The sequence below is a fragment of the Nesoenas mayeri genome (genome assembly GCF_963082525.1).
Source record: "Nesoenas mayeri genome assembly, chromosome: 2".
NCBI lineage: Eukaryota > Metazoa > Chordata > Aves > Columbiformes > Columbidae > Nesoenas > Nesoenas mayeri.
The window spans coordinates 101,469,838-101,488,914 of record NC_137543.1 but is presented as its reverse complement, the minus strand read 5'-3'; the positions used below and the strand labels follow the sequence as shown (position 1 = coordinate 101,488,914).

Here is a 19,077-nt window from a genome sequence, read left to right as displayed (position 1 = left end):
TCATGTACTGACTGCACATGAAGCACCACAATTTGTGGAGGACAATGGAAAATGACTCCACATGAAGCTGGCAGACATCAACAGAGAACAGCAGAGCTTTAACTTCTCCTGACACCGTTATGCAGGTGTACTGCAAAACGGATCTTCTGTCAGCTACCAGGTTTGGAGTGGATCCATTTCTCACAAGGAAGTACTTAAGAGAAGTTGTTCCCTCATAAAAACTCCAGAGCTGTGCACCTAGGGTTCTGTGTTGTTTTATGGTCGTGCACTTTTTGAAATTATCTAAGTTTGTCTTCTACATTGGTAGTACTCTGTCTTCATAATGGGAGAAAAAAGAAAAGAAAAATCAATGTGCTATTACCCTGTCAACCAACTCTTGCAAGAATTCTTTGAATGTCAATGCTCAAGTAGGAAAAATGTATGCATTAGCATCACTAAACGCACTATTTTTTCTTACTTTAACATAAAATAGAAATTACATGCAAACATAGTAAATAAGTGTCCTAAACCAACATTTTACTATGCAGAAGATACACAGTTGAAAAAAAAAAACCAAAACCACAACAAACTTCTATAAACATCTGCACTGTAATCCACTGTGAGCCAAATTTGAGGGCACTCAACAGCATGCACACACCAGATCAGTGTAAACTGCCCTTCCACTGAAACAGTCAAAACAACACATATACATAAATTGCATCATGATTATTTTCACATATCATGGATGCTTGAATCATACAGCTCTTATTACATGTGTGAACAGAACCCACAACAGGGAGTAACTGTTTAGTGATGATTTCCCAATGTCTCAATTACACTTACCAGGGTTGCTAAAAGGCTCTAAGGAATTGAATTTATATTTAGAAAAGTACATGCTTAGCTCTTGGGACAGGAATAACATGAATTTTACAGATGTTAACAGAAGTTTCATTTGGACAATTGGTCAATAAAAGGTTTAAGTAAACATTGTTGCTTACAGCTTTAGAAGGTGTGGGAAAATGACATTTGCTTTGTAGGCAGCATGAACTATATAACTGGTATAAATTGGTCTTTGAGAGCCAACAACTGCAATATCACATTCATCAGAGTACTTGGAATTGTGAAGTGGAATTCCAATTACTGAAAAAAATCTATTACCAATTTGAGTCACTTGGGTAAAAAACCCATCTATCTACCTCAATAGTAATTCATTCTCTCAAATTATTTTAGAAACAAACTATCAAGAGGAATGAGTCTACTAACACTGAGTTTGGCTAAAACAAACAAAAAAATCACTATATCTGCTAATATAATTATAGAAATCTGTATAGCGATTAAAAAAAAATACTACCAAGTAGGACACTCTGTTTTAAAGCATTAACTTTAGCAGGCCACCTTTCGAAAATAACAAAGTTGCAGAAGATATGGCATTGTTATTATCTTATTTGGTTTCGGATATAATTATAGCTGGAAAAAAGATTTAATAAAGCACTCATAAGTAGCTTTTAGTTTTACTTTTTGATACAACTGAATTGTGAAAGTAGTAGCTTTCTCTTGAACAGAAATGCTGTAAAAGACAGCACCTTTTAATTGCTCATAAACTAACAGGCTACTGTTTATATTCAACATGCCACTTTTTTTGATACATATGAACAATACATTAGATGCCTAGAGAGAAACAATATATAATACTATACAAATTGTTTCACGTAAAAATATTATAGCGATGTCAACAAATATCCAGTTATTGGATTCTGGGGTTTGTTGGTTGGTTGATTTTGGTCTTTTTTTCAGACATACTCTTTGTATTAGCTTTCTGCAACACACGCTTACCAGGATATCTTTTATATGAATTATTGCCATGGCAGGAACATGGAAAAAAATACTGCTGTAAACTTAAGAAAAGATCTGATACAACATTGACACCACATATAGGTTTCACTTACTTTGAGAAATGGAAGAGAGAAGTAGAACCGTATTTACATACACTACTTACCCGTGTGAAGGTGCCCTCAAAACTGTGAATATCCAGCTGTGGCTTCTGAGCGTAAACATAAGCGTTCATTGAAAAGAGATCCTGTAAAACAGATTAATGTACTTGCTATTATTAAAATTAAATTTGATCACATATTTTTAAGAACCTTTTAGTAGTAAAGATTGCAGTTTATGACCCCCACCACCCCACTCCACGTGCATGCAATTTTCACCCAACTAAGAAACATGCTGTTTTTCCAGTACATCTTACTATAAAGAAACTAGCTTCAATAATATATTCCAAGTGTGTTGATAGTTCAAACACTAAAATGTTTTACATTACCACAAGTTAGAAATCTCATTTAATTTATTTTCTCTTAGCAGCCCCATTTTAATTTATAATAGTGTAATCTTAAAATGTTTTCCATATATATTTTTTGTTTAAAAATAAAGATTTTGTTTGGTTGGTTGGTTTGGTTTTGTTGTTTTTGTTTTGTTTTTTAATGAAACTGGAAACAAAATACTTCTCCAACAAAGACAAAACCAACCAAATACAATGAAAAACACTGAAATTGATTCAAGTTCTCTTAAATGCTCAAGCAAATCTGCAGTCAACCCACCAGAAAACACCATCAGCTTCAAGAAAGCCTAGATATATCAACAGGATTACTCAAATGCTTAGAGTCACTCCTACCCTAAAATTAAGAGACTCTTGGATACTACAGTAAGAGGTTCTACAAACAGATGGCAGTATGGTATAAAAAGGGGAAAGGAAAAAAAAAAACAACAAAACAATCTGATGATTGTTAGATCTTGTGAGCTGTCCCGAGAGGCCAAGAGAGGATCACCTAAAATTCTGAAACAATTATTTAATCAGGAAATGGTTCTGAAACATTCACTTCCTACAGACAGAATACCAGAGACTAATTGTTAAAAATCTGATACAAAGTACTTTCTTCTCATCACAAAAGCACACCTTCTGGTCCTTTTTAAACAGTTGGGACCAACAGCAGTTAAGAGATTTCTACACAAGTGGGCTACTCAAACATGGACCCACACTCCAATTTCTACTCTGGAGAGGAGCAGATGCTTGCTAACAAATCCCAGTTGACCAAAGAATTATAACCTCTGACAGAATGCAGGAGCATCTACCTTCTCCCTATACGCAGTGCCTATTTGGGTTATCTCCATCCTTTATTAACTGAATGAATCTTGTAAAAAGGCTGATCAGACACCACTTCTAGGGAGTAGATTACATGGCTACAATACCCTGTTCAAGCTAGCCAGAATGTGCTGTCTTCAAAAGCAGAATTAACTTTACAGCCCCTTTAATAGATGTGTAATGACACATTCGTTCAAACATAGCTATTTTAAAAAGCATACAATTATGTATTGTTCATAATTTTGAATATAAGAAATAACTACATTTGAATACTACATAATTCGAACATTACAAAAATTAACTAAAGGTGCAATTAACCTGTGTTAAAATCTTAAAATCTGACACATTTGTATCCTTTTGTTTCTAAAATAAAATTGCTACAGATTTTTTAATATTATTTTTTTGCTTTTCCAGATCAAAATGGATGTTTTTTAAAAATCTGTTTTATACTTATCAAACATGTTTGACTTCTGTTTCAAAATGTATAGCTCTCTAAGTAATGAATTTGTTTTTCTATTTATAGTCTGTAGACAGGAAATCTCTCACTTCATATCTTGCAAAAACACACAGACTTTCTATTTTGTATGTTTTTTAAAAAAATGAATCAAATAGAAACTCTCACAAATTATCTTTTTCTTAAACCATTGGTCTTTCACACAAAGTTCATTCATTGCATTCTTGTTATTCCAACCTAATTTCATCAGGTTCATGAGAAATAATTAATATGAAACTAATACACATGTGGTGTACTATATCTTCATCATTCACTTCTTTCCAATCTGTTATCACCTACAATTTAGCTAATCCAGGCTATTATGTGTTTTATTATGCAAATAAAAATAAAGAGTCTCTCAGTAGCGGAGAGCACAGCAGAAAACCAATACCACACACATACTCATATACACAATAAAAACTGCTAGTGAAATGCGTCAACCAAGAACAACTCTCTTTTCAAAGAATGCCTTAGTGGGAAGCAACATTAGAACAAAAGGAAACAGAAATACCCAGTATATTGACATTTGTACAGTAATATATTTTCCTGTTTTCTAATCTTTCTGTTGTCTTATACTGTGATGTTCTCCTTTGTTACATTTTAAATGTAAAAATCTCTACCACATTCCTTTGGTGTCTTCTGTTTGATGTTTTAGTTCTCCTTTTGTATTCCTGACTTAACACCTAAGCTTTCATGTGTTCCTTTTTTTCTTCTTTTGAAATTCAACTCCGAAACAAACTCACTTATCTTTCTGAAAAACTGAGATCTGAACACGCTCTACATATTTGTGGCATTACTCTGGAATACCAAGTAGAGCTAGCAGAGTATTCCAAAAATGCATGTTTTTTCCTAAGACTAAAAAACCTAAGAAAAACCTACACTCTGACAGAAATCCTGGATGGTAGTTCATTGGTATTTCATTCATGAGAAGCCAAAAGAAAAGGCATACAAACATATCACATGTGCTCAGTAGCTTTCTAAAGTATTTTTTCTTTATTAAGTAAAAGGGATACAGACATTTTTCTTCCGTAGCCCAATGCTTTGTACTCCAAATGGACATCATTCCCAGACCAATAAAACACAGCAGCTGACATTTTATAATACAAGGGAAAGACAAATCCAAAGAATTATACATTTATAGGAGACTGATTACATATGAACTGCATTCAACAATAAAGCTTACTAGAAGGGTATAAAGATGTTTCTTCACCCAGTAGTAGAAGCTATGCATTTCTCATCTCAATGTCTTCAAAGAAGTTGTGATGGTGAATTTAACAAGGAGACATCAAGATTTCTACACAACACTACACATCAATATAGCTTCTGCTCACTGAGCAGGAAAAATTTAACTGGTTAGGTTATGTCATTGCTTCCCCCTATATAAAAGCAGGGAGACAGGAAATTACCTTAAAGGATTTAACTTTATATATATATATACGCATATATATATTTTTTAAGATAACTATTTTTTACTCATGATTTAACTAATTAGGGACTTGATCTTCGTGAAATTCAGCTTCAGTAAAGAACTATTTTCATACAATTAGCATTAAACTGCTAGTTTACAGACGCCAATGGTTCTATCGATATGTTCAACAGAAATAGTATTCTGCATTTAAAATTACATGGCTTTTAGGAAACAGTGATAGCAAACTACCTCAGTTATTTTCTTACTCAAGGAAAAATAAACACTCGGGTAGGGGGATTTTAACAGTTAGAGATTAAAGAAACTGTATGAATGAGTTGAATCTCCAGCAATAAAAATCACTTTTATACAATAGTAGATATGATTTCAAAAAAAACTTGATATGCACTTAATTATCTCATACTTTAAAATAAATACTCAGAAGAATGCATTTCAGCCTTCTACGCTGAAAGTCAGGAAATGATTTGATGATGGTACAAGAAAGAAAATACTATCTTTTGCATTTCACAATTTAAAAATCACCATAAAGGTATCAATAACAGAAAAATCTCCTCTATTAGGTCAAGGGCAACATTTGTTCACCTTACTTAAAGATCATTAAAATACATTCTTAATCATAACATGTAGTTCATTACAAATAAAATTGCCTTTGGTTCAATAAACTAATTAAATGTAAATGGTATTGTTTACTGCTGTATGGATCTTCTAATATAAATCAGCAAGTCTCCATTTATTGAAAATTACAGTGACCTCATTGCTGTTAATAAATTTAGGTGGTCACACAAGCTAGAGAAGAATGCCTTAGAACACACGTATCACCAGAACTGCCCCACCTATAGCTACAAAAGCACAAGAAACCTAATCTAGGTGTCACAGTATTTGCAGCTCAGCCATCATTAAATGACTTCTTGAAATTTTAATTCTCTGATCACATTAAGTGCTTCAGAAAGACAACAAAATCTGTACAGATCTTGGTGGTGTCATCTGTTCTTTAAAAAAATCCCTGAAGGTCTGCAGGTTTGTTTATTCTGGGTGTCACAGAGGGCAGGGTTACAGTGCTGCTCTGTTGACGCAGCAGACAGGTTATGCCAACACAAGAAACTTCTCGCCTTTACAGCATATAATTAAAGAAATCAAAATGAGTGACAATTATGGAGAGTATGTTCTGTCAAACACACAATCAAATTGTTTAGAATCTATTTTACGCTGTACTTGCACAATTCTCTTAAATTATTAAAAAATGTGGTTTAATATGTAAATATTAACTGTAAGCATCAGCTTTGAAAGTGTTCCACAAACACATGCAGAAGACACTGTAGCAGGTGTTGCTTTTATGTTTGGAGAGTCCTTGGAATTCAGGAAAAATACTATGGAAATGGACAGCAAGTTGGCTGCAAGGATATGATCCACTGCAACAAACACCCGTAACGTCCGCCAGCCCAGAGACTGCAAGAGCCAAACGCTGGCCTCAGAGGTGTGGCCGCATCGCCTGCACACCCACAAACTTCACCTGGGAAGCCTCACCCAGTTCTGTAGCCGTCCACGCAAACGTGAATCTCCCACCCCGTTTAAGCAAACGTGAATCTCCCACCCCGTTTAAAGGCAGCACTCAAGCTCCGTCTCTTGCAAATGCACAAGCCCAACACAGCTTCGAGCTCTCTCCCTAGTTCTTCGAAGGCACAGAATAAACCGTGCTCTACCCATTTTCTCTACCGTGTCTTTCAACTAATCCCAAACTAGTTTTGCGAATTATCCGAAAAAACACCCGTGACACGACTGCTCACTCAGACGGGACCTGTCCTCAGCAGGGGGCGAGGGGCGGGGCCCCGCCTCCCCGCCGCTGCGCCGGCGGTCGCCCAGCAGGTGGCAAGCGGGGAGCGCCGCCCGGCCCGGGCGCTCGGCCTGCCCGCTGCTAACCGGTGCGTGCGGTACCGTCCCGTGTACAAGAAAAGGGGCACATGAGAAGAATTTCAGTAGTGTACTGCCTATGGAAATGGCGGTGGTGTTTGAGAGTATTACACAGAATGGATACAAACCGGCCCTTAACAGGCGTGAGTGAGCTGGCATTTGGAAAGGTTTATTTTCCAACATTCCTTAAAGCAAAATAGTTTTTGTTAATGGCTTGGTTTGAAAAAAAAAAAATGCAAAACATTTAGACACGTGTTCCCCAAAATGCTGTATTTTCTCCGCATCAGTTATTTTGGAGGCAAATACGATGTGGTGCTCACCTTGCCCAGCACATAATGCAAACAAAATGACAGGAGGATCACATCCCAGTGATTCCTTTTAGCAGAAGGAAGGATCACAGCCCCATTCTCCTCACATTTTGTAGAGGAAAGGAAACCAAAGCTGATCCCAGAGTGGAGCACAAAGCTCAGTCCTTTGCCAGACTGCTTCAAACTCCAACAAGTTTCTGCAAAAGTAATTTTAAGCCTATCAAAAAGCCTATGTCCCTATTACACACTGCAAAAGTTAGTGACATAAGTGCTGTAAAACAGTGATTTTTCAAGCTAGGAACATCAAGCAGAGGGACGTTTCACAAAACAACAGATGTTTTCAAATTAATATCTGGAAAGCAACTTGCCTGGTTTTTTTTCAGTTTTAATAAAAAGTTTTCACCAGAGGATACAGTAGAAATCTCAAGTGATAAAAAGTCTACTTGAAATGGGTTTCTCAAGTGATCCTTTTTAACCAAGTTGCTTCAGGTTTTTTCCCCACTGCATGTACAAGAGGGCTTGAATACTGTTTGCTGAGAAAACCACAACTATATTTTTTAAGCATCCCTTTTAAGGTGAGTGTAAAGTTTCAAAGGATGCCAAACACTATCACAGCATGTTTAAAGCATGTATCCTATTTTTACTCTTTTTTCCAAAACTATTATTTTTCACTGTAACTATAACAAAGTAATTCTGCCCACTACATTCTAATTTAACTTAAAAAAAAAAAGCCATAAGCTGTAAATAAGATAGGTTGCACAATTAGCAACTACAAAAATTAGGCTTATAATAAAATAATTCCATAATGCTAGTTTGAAATTCACAGCTTGCTTAGTACTTCATACTAATCTTATGATGTTGTCCAGCCACAGAGTTTCTTTAGATGGCTGATACTCTTGTATATTACTGCCATTCCAGAAAAGGTAAAAATGTCTTGGTAGAAGTCAAAGAAGTATCAATGTGCTTCCCACAGGAATGGAAACCACCTTCTGGGATGTGCACTGAGCATTACCTTCTGTGAAGGATGCGGAGATCCCATCAAAAGCGTTTACATTTGGGTGCATTAGGCTACCATTCCCCCAAAATAATTCAGACAGGGCTTAGGAGTGAAGCCAATATATGACATGACCACTGCAAATAGTCTAAGACCAGGTGGGAAGGAGCTATTTAAAGTGATGTCATTAAAAAAAAAACACCAAGCGTCAACGGTGTGACCCAACCACACAGTAGAGAAAACTGGGAGATAGTTTAGTTGACAGGAGGTATTATACTCAGGGTCAGTTACTTCAAGATGACATGTCAGCTTAATGCAGACAAAGTCTTGGTGAGCACACTTAACCACCAATAACTGCGTGATGCAAGACAGGGCAGTGCCACATCAACAGCTCAGTGGTTTCCATTTGCTGCTGGTAGCCAGGGAAGGTTTGTTAAGTGTACATAGCTCCTTGATTAACCACAGCTGATGACACAATACAGGTTGTCTGTCACCTGCAGCTCCAGAAAAGTGAGAATATACCAATTTTGCAAGCAACACAGATCTGTCAGAGGTAGGTTTATAGCAGTATGTGGAAACAAGTGAGCAGGGAATGGTTACTGTGTTGTACAGTTGACTCTTGTATACTCCGGCCAAGACACATGAATAATTTCTTGGTGACACTTTGCCTCTCCCTCCCCTACATGCCTTAAAGAACCACTACCTGAAGCAAAACTTCCACTTCTAGGGAAAGCTGATTTTGCAAATCCTACAATTCAAATGCAGACTCCCCAATTTAACCATCTCTGACTTATTTCCACTGTAAACAACTAAAAAGATTTATTTCTTTCAAATCTAATGCACAAGTTTAACCATAATTTTATACTATCTTCATAGCATCTTAACAATTTGTTTGTCAAACCTATTAAAAACTGGTTTGTTTTGGTTTTTTGTTTCTTTCATTTTTTTTAAGAACATAATTTGCTGCTCTACTAGGTCTATTTCTACCTTGCAAGGAGGGAAGTCTTCAGACCTGGATTTGCGTGTTGGGTTTGTTTGTTTGGTTTTTAAACCACCACAAACAAACAAAACCACAACACCCAAACCAAACAAACACCCAGAATGTAAAACTTTTTTTTTTTTTATTTTCCAAAAGAGAGTGTAGAAAAATCTTTGCATTGTAAATTTAGTCCAGTCTCAGAACACTGAAATTTCCAAGTTCAAAACACTGAATGTGTAACCATCAAACAGAATTCAAAGCAGCAGTGCTCTGCATGAAGAGTTGCATTTGCCAAGTGCAGTCAGTGATGCTTCCAAACCCAAAAAGAAATAAAAACTGATAGCTAAGCTGGACACAGTTTTAACTATCTGAAAAGCACTAATTAATTTTTAAAAAATCAAAGCAAGATAGAAATTGACTTGATTTTAGTTAAATGTATCCCTCTGTCTCAAATGTGGACATGATTTTTTTTTTTTTTCCATCAGAAAGCAAGATAGGCCAATGATTAAATGGTAGCAACCTACAGGAAAGGCACTGTTATGAATAGTAATTTCATTTGCAGTTTACAGAATACTTGAAGTCTGTTCTTGCACCAGAACTCCTGTCTTCGAGCCTGACTTGGTACTCTCTCTGCCATGACCAACCTTTAGTTCCATCCCGTGTGCCCTATCCTCTAAATTCAAACCTAACTATTTTTTCCTTCTCCTGTCACAGGTAAAGCTAGTAGCCAGAGCACTATGAATACAGGAAAAACAAGCAAACAAAACAAAACACAAACAAGACACAACACAACAAAAAAACCCCAAACTTCTCCTTTTTGCTAATTTCAAAACTGTAATTCTGGAAGAATAACTGCAGAAAATCTGCTAAGATTATCTGGCATATAATCTAGCACTTTTTTCTATTGAGACGGCATACAAATAGTCCTCTTAAGGTATGTTTGCCTTTAATAAAACACCTAAAAGATTTAGTGTCAAAACATCAGATATTCTGTACAGGTAGATTTCCACAAGCTTGTAACTTCAGTATGTTTTCAGAGAAGTCTCTTATTACCAAGCCAGCTCTCCTGTAAAATTACAAGCTTCCTCAGCACAATGGACAGAATTTAGCTTCTCATGAAGAGATATTCTGCAATTCTACATACATTTTTATAGATAAGTGTCTATTTCGAATGTATACATATATACACACACATTCGTGTGTCCTTTTTCACAATTTTAATAACATTACCCATAACATGACATATACGCACTCAAAATACCCACATTCTGGCAACTCCTAGAGAGCCCCCTTGCAAGAACTTGCACACTGCACTTGGTCAGACCAGAAAGCATCTTGAAAACAAACGGTACTTACCTTCCAAGAGGAGACTGCTGTTTCCCAGGCTTGTAAGTTTGTGATAAAAGCAACAGTTCCTGAGGCACGAATGGCTTGCACTTGCAGTGACACTTGGTTGAAAACACTACAACTGTGATAGACTTCTGCAGAATGTGGATCTCAGTGGGGACCACAATGAGAACCACCAAGTTGAAAGATATAAATCCAGTACTGTCTCAGTTTCTTTTCAATGTAAAAACAAGAATATTTGCACAACCAACTTCTCATTCAGCACTCAGTGAAATATCTCTTGCAAAAACTAAGACTGTGTTAGCAGATATTTTCCAGTATTATGACAATTATTATTACATATATGAGACATATATGCAAATATGGAAGATATTTTAAAAGCAAACAGATAAAAATGCTTACCCCCAAAGCTGGCAATCTTTGTGTGCAACTGACAGCAACCTTCAGTTTCCAGTCTGTTTCTCCATCGAGCTGGTCAGTTCGAATGAAACATGACCCTTGAAGTTATAGAGGGATAAAAACCAATTTTTTAGATCTCAAAAAATTCAGTTTGAGTTAAAAAATTTAGAAGAGTGAAAATAAAGCAATTCACAACCATTTCTAAATAAATGTGCTACATATAAGAAGATTTATATTTTGCAATGTCTGTGTGCTTTCTTCTAGGAATGCTCCAGATTTCATGATAGCACAATTTTTCTAATAAAATTAACAATATGCCTGTTTATGAACAGGAGGGGAAATCCTACTTTACAAGTTTCTTAACATTTTCTAAACAGTTTTCCAAATGTTATCAGCAAGAGATACAACTTCACTGGCTGAAGTTGAAACAGGTTTAATTTTATTTTTCTTGATGGAATTGTGTCACTTGTACAATTCCAACACAATAGAACAATGAACTGATGCCTGTGATTTTTGTCTCTTTGCTGGTATGACTCATCACAGCTTGCACTGCTGACAGTCTCCTGGCCTCTCTGAATTTTTTTTTTTTTTTTTAATGAATCCTTAACATGGATACCATTCAAAACAATATGGGTCCAAATGTATTATATTTAAATAATTTTGAATCAACTGTAATTGACAAGGATGCATGGCTAAAGAAACCTGACAACACATGCACTGTACTTAAGATACAAGGGAAGCTCAAGGTAAAGACTAATACATACTGAAGAGAATCAGTATGCTGGACAGATAGAAGACCAGTATTCAAGAAATAGAAAATCAAGATCACTGCAGAGCCTCCTTCTGCCCCAGTAAGTAGTTTGATGGATATGACCAAATCTGGAATATTACATAGGTCACTAATGTCAGATTTAAAAAAAACTGCATACAAACATTGTAAGCCTATTAAAACATTTACAATTACACTATAGCCTAACAACTGTATACACTACTGTTACTGTGTGCTATGAGTGTAAAATAAAAATAGATTTTTTTTCTAGTTATTTGTAAACTTTAAACGATGTGTATAGACATACATGTATAGATACCCATCATTCCTTCTACATTTCAACCAGTCCAATAAAAACTAACAAAGTAGTTTCATCACTAGAAGTGATACAGTAACAATTAAACTGAAGAAAACACTGGCAAATGAGTTTATCCAGGCTTGAGTCTTACACAGACAACAGGACAATGTGCTAGAAGCTTAGAATCTAACAGGCAATATATAAACAGCACCTATAAGTGAACAAAAAATTAAAAGACAGCTTCTTTTGTAGGGCACATGGACCCTGTTGTGGGCAAAATCTAACACAACTTGATGTTTTATTCATCAAGGTCTGTAAATTAAGCAGTTTAATGAGCTAACAGTCTGAAAGCACATGCCTGAGAAAGAAGCCACCTGAAATTTTATCTGACTAGAAGGTAGCATTATATCTGACTACAAAGTAGCATTTTTGTATAACGGTCCTGAAAAGCTTGCAAGCCTTCATGTAACATCTGTATTTAAATTAAGTGCATACTAAGTAAACAAATCTTTAAATGTTAATGTAAACAGATCTCAAAACACACTATCACAACTAAATCTCACCAAAAGCTCAGAGCTACAAGCTGCGAAGCTGTATCTAAAGTTCTCGAAAAGCTGATTTTAAGTTGTTGACAGGATTCTTTATGGGTTTCCTTCTAAAAATAGAATACTACAAAGCACTTTTTGAAGAGTCCAATGACATACATTGCATTATAATTAAAGGCGAGTTACCTAGGAACACCTAGAAATACCACCATTTCACTGCATGTTCTATCCATAGCATAGATGAGCCTACTTTCCATCATACTTTTCCTGTACAAGACATTTCATGGTTCTCTTTACCGTTCCTGTCAATAGCTGCTCTCTTCCATCAACTTAATTTGGAATTATACTATAGATCAATGCAGTTCAAGACCAGTGTGGCTCCTGTGAATGGTTGACTGCACATATATTCATTTAATAGAGCTCACACTATGACATGTATTGGCCAACTGCATTTCCTCTCCACTTCAGCAGTTAATTTCATCAATAACTTATCTCATAGCCTGTTTCCCTTTTATCCAGAAAAACGGACTGCTTTCTGCCAAGTCAGCTTCCGATAGTGATCACAACAGCAAACCTGAAGCAATACAATCCTCATCTCCACCTCAAATACTTCAGCAGATTTGACTACATAACTTATACTATGAGATACTGATTTTAAACCTGTCTTAAATAAGTTATAAACATGAGAGATTAAACATGTAATTAGAAACAATGTATAAAAACAACTCTTCACCCCTACCAAGCTCTTGGACCCATAAAAACCTAGATATTCCACCACTATGCAGTGTGTGGAAATCACACATACTTTACCTTTTGAAGGTATTTAAATCAGCAGAACATAAAACTTCTAAAAATCAAAGTTGTCTAAAAAAATAAGTATTGTGACTGCTCCATTTTGAAATGCATGGAAGCATTGCTCCCTCCCTCCCCCATTCACAAAATTTAAAAAAAAAAACCCACCACACAATTTTTTACTACTTTTTAAATGTACATCAACAGAATGTTTTAGGTCAGTGTTAAAAAAACATCTCTTACATTTCTAAGCTGAATATGAATTGTCAAGAAAAAATAAAATCCATACAAACATCAGGAATTGCTATTCCCTTGGAACTCAGTGATAATTCTTGAACTTGACAACTATTTCACAGCACATGAAGAATAAGAGTTCCTTTTTTTAAGTTCTGTGCTGCTTACAGGACAAGTCATGAAATATTTTAAATATTTATCAAATCATACCTTTTTTTAAAAACATCCATACTGAACATAAGAAATTTCTAAGAGGATATAAATATTTTTTCATAAGGCTACATATAAAGGAGAACAAATAAAATTAAACTTTTAGCTTTATACAGTGAGGGCACTCAGATGGACTTTTCCCATAACAATACACAGTCATTCAACATTCGTGGACAAAGTTGAACTTTGGGAACATGTCTGACTTATTTCCTATTTTATTATGAATATTTTGGAATAATATGAATTAGAATTTAAGGGTTGATTTAATGGAATTATACTTAAAGAGTTTAATCATTTATCAAAAGTGGTGCAAACTTAACATGAGCACATTTAAACTAATTTACAAGTATGTAATATTCATTAAGCCTAATCAACTGGAGACAGGCATCTATCAATTTAGAGCATGTCCATGCAAGGTGCTGCCCAAGTGCAACGAAACTGATTTTTAAACCATTTCAGTTGAAATCTATGAAACTTATAAGCTTAGGGAAGTCCTAGGTCTACAATCTATTTTTTGTGTTCACCTATCCATTTGAGGCCTGTCCAGAAATTCTGTGGAAAAGCAACACCTGCAATACAAATTATGAAAGCCATTTTAAGAACCTGAAGTAAGTACATAACTTTAAAATGTAAGGATTCATTGGTAACTATTAAGAGACTTCCTGTTTATGGTTATTTCAATAGATTTTACGGTGTTTTGAAAAAGAGGTACAGAAGCTCATTTATGAAGGCTCTAATTTAGGGCCATGATATGCCTGGCCTAGATTTATTAAACAAAGCTATGTACTGAATACAGGAAGAATCCTACCTACTCATTGTGTGCTAGACTTACACCTTTATTCAGAACATACGTGTACATGTCAAATGCTGCTGGGAATGGTTTATATTTACATGTGCATCAGTAACTATTTTTGTGGGCCTGCCTACCTCTAGAAATCCTGAAGAAAAAGGCTCTGAACGAATATTTTCAACCTAAATACAGGTTGTACTTTTTAGCAGGAGACTGCAACAGGGCTTTTCTTAGTAGCCTAATAGTGTCTTAAAATAATCAGACAAAAGGAAAATATCCTACCAGTTACACAAGTATGGCCTCATGTTCTCTGTAAGGGAATAATATTCTTCAATAATCCAAAACTGAAGAACTGAATCCAAATACCTCAATTCCCTGCAAATCAGATTCTGAAAATGGCAAGAAAAAATGTAGGTAGAATGGCATCATGAAAAGACAGAGCTTCCACCCCGATTCATAGAATCATTTTGGTTGGAAGAGACCCTCACAATCATTGAGTCCAACCATAACCTAACTCTAGCACTAAACCATGTCCCTAAAGAACCTCATCTAAATGCCTTTTAAACCCCTCCAGGGATGGTGACTCCACCACTTCTCTGGGCAGGCTGTTCCAATGCCTGACAACCCTTTCCATGAAGAATTTTTTTCTAATATTCAATCTGAACCTCCCTTGGTGCAACTTGAGGCCATTTCCTCTTGTCCTATCACTTGCTACTTGGGAGAAGAGACCAACACCCTCCATGCTACAACCTCCTTTCAGGTAGTTGTAGACAGCGATCAGGTCTCCCCTCATTCTCCTTTTCTCCAGGCTAAACAGCCCCAGTTCCTTCAGCTGCTCCTCATCAGACTTGTGTTCCAGACCCCTCACCAGCTTCATCACCCTCCTCTGCACTCTCTCTAGTACTTCAACGTCCTTCTTACGATGACAGGCCCAAAACTGAACACAGTATTCAAGGTGGCACCTTCTTGATCATGAAGTCTACTGTTTTGTTTTGTTTTGTTTTTTAAAAAAAAAGAGAAGGTGGGAAAGCACTTGCTTTCCAGGACTGGCCAGGTTTTTTGACTAATAGCAATATGAAAAATTAAGATGGTTTCCTTACTGTAAGAAACTAAACTATCCTACTTGTCCTGTATGCAGAACTTGATTTTCATTTCCCTATGCCCAGTTCCCAGCCAAGAAGAAAGATCTAGAGAAAGAAGCTCAAAGTCATGAGATGAAATGGAAGAGAGAGGATTCCAAATTCAGAGGAAAAAGCCCTAAGGAATAACTTATTCTGGCTAGCATTTAGAACATGGCATGTTAATTTTTATGGAATCATATGAATTAGAATTTAAGGGTTGATTTAATGGAATTAAAGAGCTTAATCATTTATCAAAAGTGGTGCAAACTTAACATGAGCACATTTAAACTAATTTACAAGTATATAATATTCATTTAGCCTAATCAATTGGAGACAGGCATCTATCAATTTAGAGCATGTCCATGCAAGGTGCTGCCCAAGTCCAAAGAAACTGATTTTTAAACCATTTCAGTTGATATCTATGAAACTTATAAGCTTAGGGAATTCCTAGGTCTACCATCTATTTTTTGTGTTCACCTATCCATCTGAGGTGAACCATCTTAATTTTTCATATTGCTATTAGTCCAAAAACCTGGCCAGTCCTGGAAAGCAAGTGCTTTCCCACTTTCTCTTTTTTTTTTTTTTTTTTTAAAAAAAAACAGAACAGTAGACTTCATGATCAAGAAGGCCCCACCTTGAATACTGTGTTCAGTTTTGGGCCTTCATCATAAGAAGGACATTGAAGTACTAGAGAGAGTGCAGAGGAGGGTGACGAATGACATAATTATAAAAATAATTCCACACTTTTGTCCTTCACTTTTTCTGCTCTTGCTGTGAGGAATCACTCACAGCAGATGATCTCTTCAATTACACCTATTTAAAAAATAATTTCACTTGTAAAATGCTGATTAGAAGTATTTCCATTTTTAGATTTCACAAGTACATTCAAATCCGTTCCACAGAGCTTTAACAGGCAACCTATCCATAGTATTTGTTACAAATATCAGTATACACAGTTAAGAATAGTATATAAGAAGCCAATTAACAACACAGAAGTTCAGAAAAACGTATTTAACTTTCTCTTGAAGAACATCACAGTTAAAAGACTTCTGCTTGCATTTTTTTTTGCCAAATATCAGCAAGCTTAAAAAAAGAGACTTGCCAATAAGCACTAAAGAGAACTTCTAGGTATAATTCAAATATGCCATAGAATACATTTGAATGTTATACTGTGCTAAAGATCCAAAGGGAAACAAGTATAATTTAATTGTATAGAGTGTTTCAAAAAGATGGAGCCAAAGCAGTATACTTTGAAAGTGGCTCCATCTTTTTGAAACACTCTGTATATAGCAGATGTGCTGGAATATGCAAATTTTACAAGCATATTCAAGACCAAGCACTCCAGTCTTGAAAACGTATTGTTTTGCCTGCATAAATGCAGGGTTGAATTCCACACTACATTACAGATATATCATTGAAAAACAATCGTAGAGCGTGTGCACTTAAATTAGTCTAAAAAAAAAATCATAAAATTAAATTACATTTACTTTCTATAATAGGTAACTGGTAAGAATTCATGTCAGTTATTCTTAATCAGAGATAATACTAAACCATCGCTACACGTCTGGGCTCCTCTCAGTCAAATCCGAATAAATAAAACTATATGTGCCTTCTCTCTCAAGAGCTCTATCCAATGAATTTTTTACAAATGAGAACAACAGCTACAACAAATGCCTTTCAAGGCTCAGCAAAACTGAATTATTAAATCTGTCTGCCTATATCCTATTACAGCCTACTTATGAATACTTGATTTTATTTTGTATAATTGACAACAGTTGTCAGGAAAGGAAGGTTTTAACGGCAATCAAATTAAGATCAACTGGTATAAGTGTCACAGTGAAGAGTCTGTGTCAAGTGTTGATGAATTAATTGATAGGTCACTGGGAAACAGGCCACAGGGAACCATGGTGTCATAAAATGCTATATCTTGTCCGGTAATATTACTGGCCTTCCTGCTTTAAGTCGAAAGCACTGAAAGAGATGGGTTACTAGAATACACCCAACAAAAGAAAAATGGACCTTGAGTTCGCACACCTAACAGCAGGTCATTTACGAACAACTTAATTTTTAAATCATTTATATCACTTAAGTGACTATGTGCATGAAAATTTTAAACTGATGACAAGATGAATAGCAGCACTGTGATGACATGTTGGAGTACAGTTTCATTTATCACTATAACAAGATGTTTTCAATTATGATAGCTTTTAAGGAGAATAAGAACCCAAGACACCTGAAACATTTAAGCTACAGTGCCATCACATAGGATGCCATCAAAAAATGTAGTGGCATTTATACAAGACTGATTAAATTAGTTTTAAAGCATTAATTTCTCTTAAGACCATGAAAGAACTGTGTGTACTTGAGATATTTGATCTGAATTAAGAAACCGATGAAGCAATTGATTAATTGGAATTTAAGCCATCAGTCACTGGATCCGTCAACAGATTCATTTACATTCTAAACAATCAGCTGATGGTCTTATAGGACACTATGTATTAATACGCAGTCAATATGATACCCCCAAACTCATCACAGTTCCTTATTGACAAGTACACAGATGCTTTTAAATCCAAACTTGATCACATTGCATCTTTTTTGAATTGCTATATTGATTCAGTACGCTTTAGGAATTTTTACATTTCTTTTTATTAAACACATAATGGAATTCTCTTATATATAGCAAACAATGTTCCAAGTTTAAAAAAAAAAAAAAAAACCACACACAAAAAACCCCAAACAAAACCCACACAAGCACACACAAAAAACCAAAAAAGCCACAAGCATCTATATTCATATTCAAATTATCAAATTCTAACATAGTGATGGATATTATTTTGAGATAAACAGAAGGATACTCAAAAGCATTAGTTTATCTTTTCTGTTTAATGGGATGTGATGCACCACTTTGCTTCATTATTCTTCTCTTTATGAAGAAACCCAGTGATATAGAAAAAAGATAATGGGAATTATTTACATCTTCAGTTTAATGACCAAATCAAAAACTCTGCCATACAGCATGCTTAGAACACTGAAAAACTTCTCCCTTCACTTTTCGTATCAAAAAAATGTACAGGAGAACTCAGTGCCCTCCTCAGCTGCCTACACCTCACAAGGCAGGTTGTTCCACCTTAGGTTGTCTACCATTGGAAGGAGAGTCACTAAACTAAAGCAATTCAAGTCTACACAAGCTTCCATCCCAACTCCTGCCACCCACACACCTCAAGCCTCATATGAAAGTCAGAATCAGATCCACATGTGTGAGCCAACCTTTCTGTATGAATACATTAAGACTGATCTGAAGATAGTTTCTAAGTTTTTAGTGAGACAACTCTAAAACTACTGCAAA

At 35.6% G+C, this 19,077-nt stretch overlaps 1 protein-coding gene across 8 annotated transcripts in view; it reads right to left on the bottom strand.

Annotated features, from left to right (window-relative positions):
• The window catches only part of ATP9B (ATPase phospholipid transporting 9B (putative)), a 167,107-nt gene that overhangs the window by 90,467 nt on the left and 57,563 nt on the right, over positions 1-19,077 (bottom strand). For 7 of the 8 annotated variants that reach the window (XM_080339199.1, XM_080339205.1, XM_080339204.1 and 4 more), the window contains 2 exons: positions 10,973-11,067; positions 1,976-2,056 (listed from right to left, as the gene is read on the bottom strand). In XM_080339199.1, the coding sequence (XP_080195325.1) occupies positions 1,976-2,056; positions 10,973-11,067 (176 nt within the window). The remainder of the gene's footprint in view (positions 1-1,975; positions 2,057-10,972; positions 11,068-19,077) is intronic. The other variant, XM_080339200.1, reaches the window with a different exon arrangement.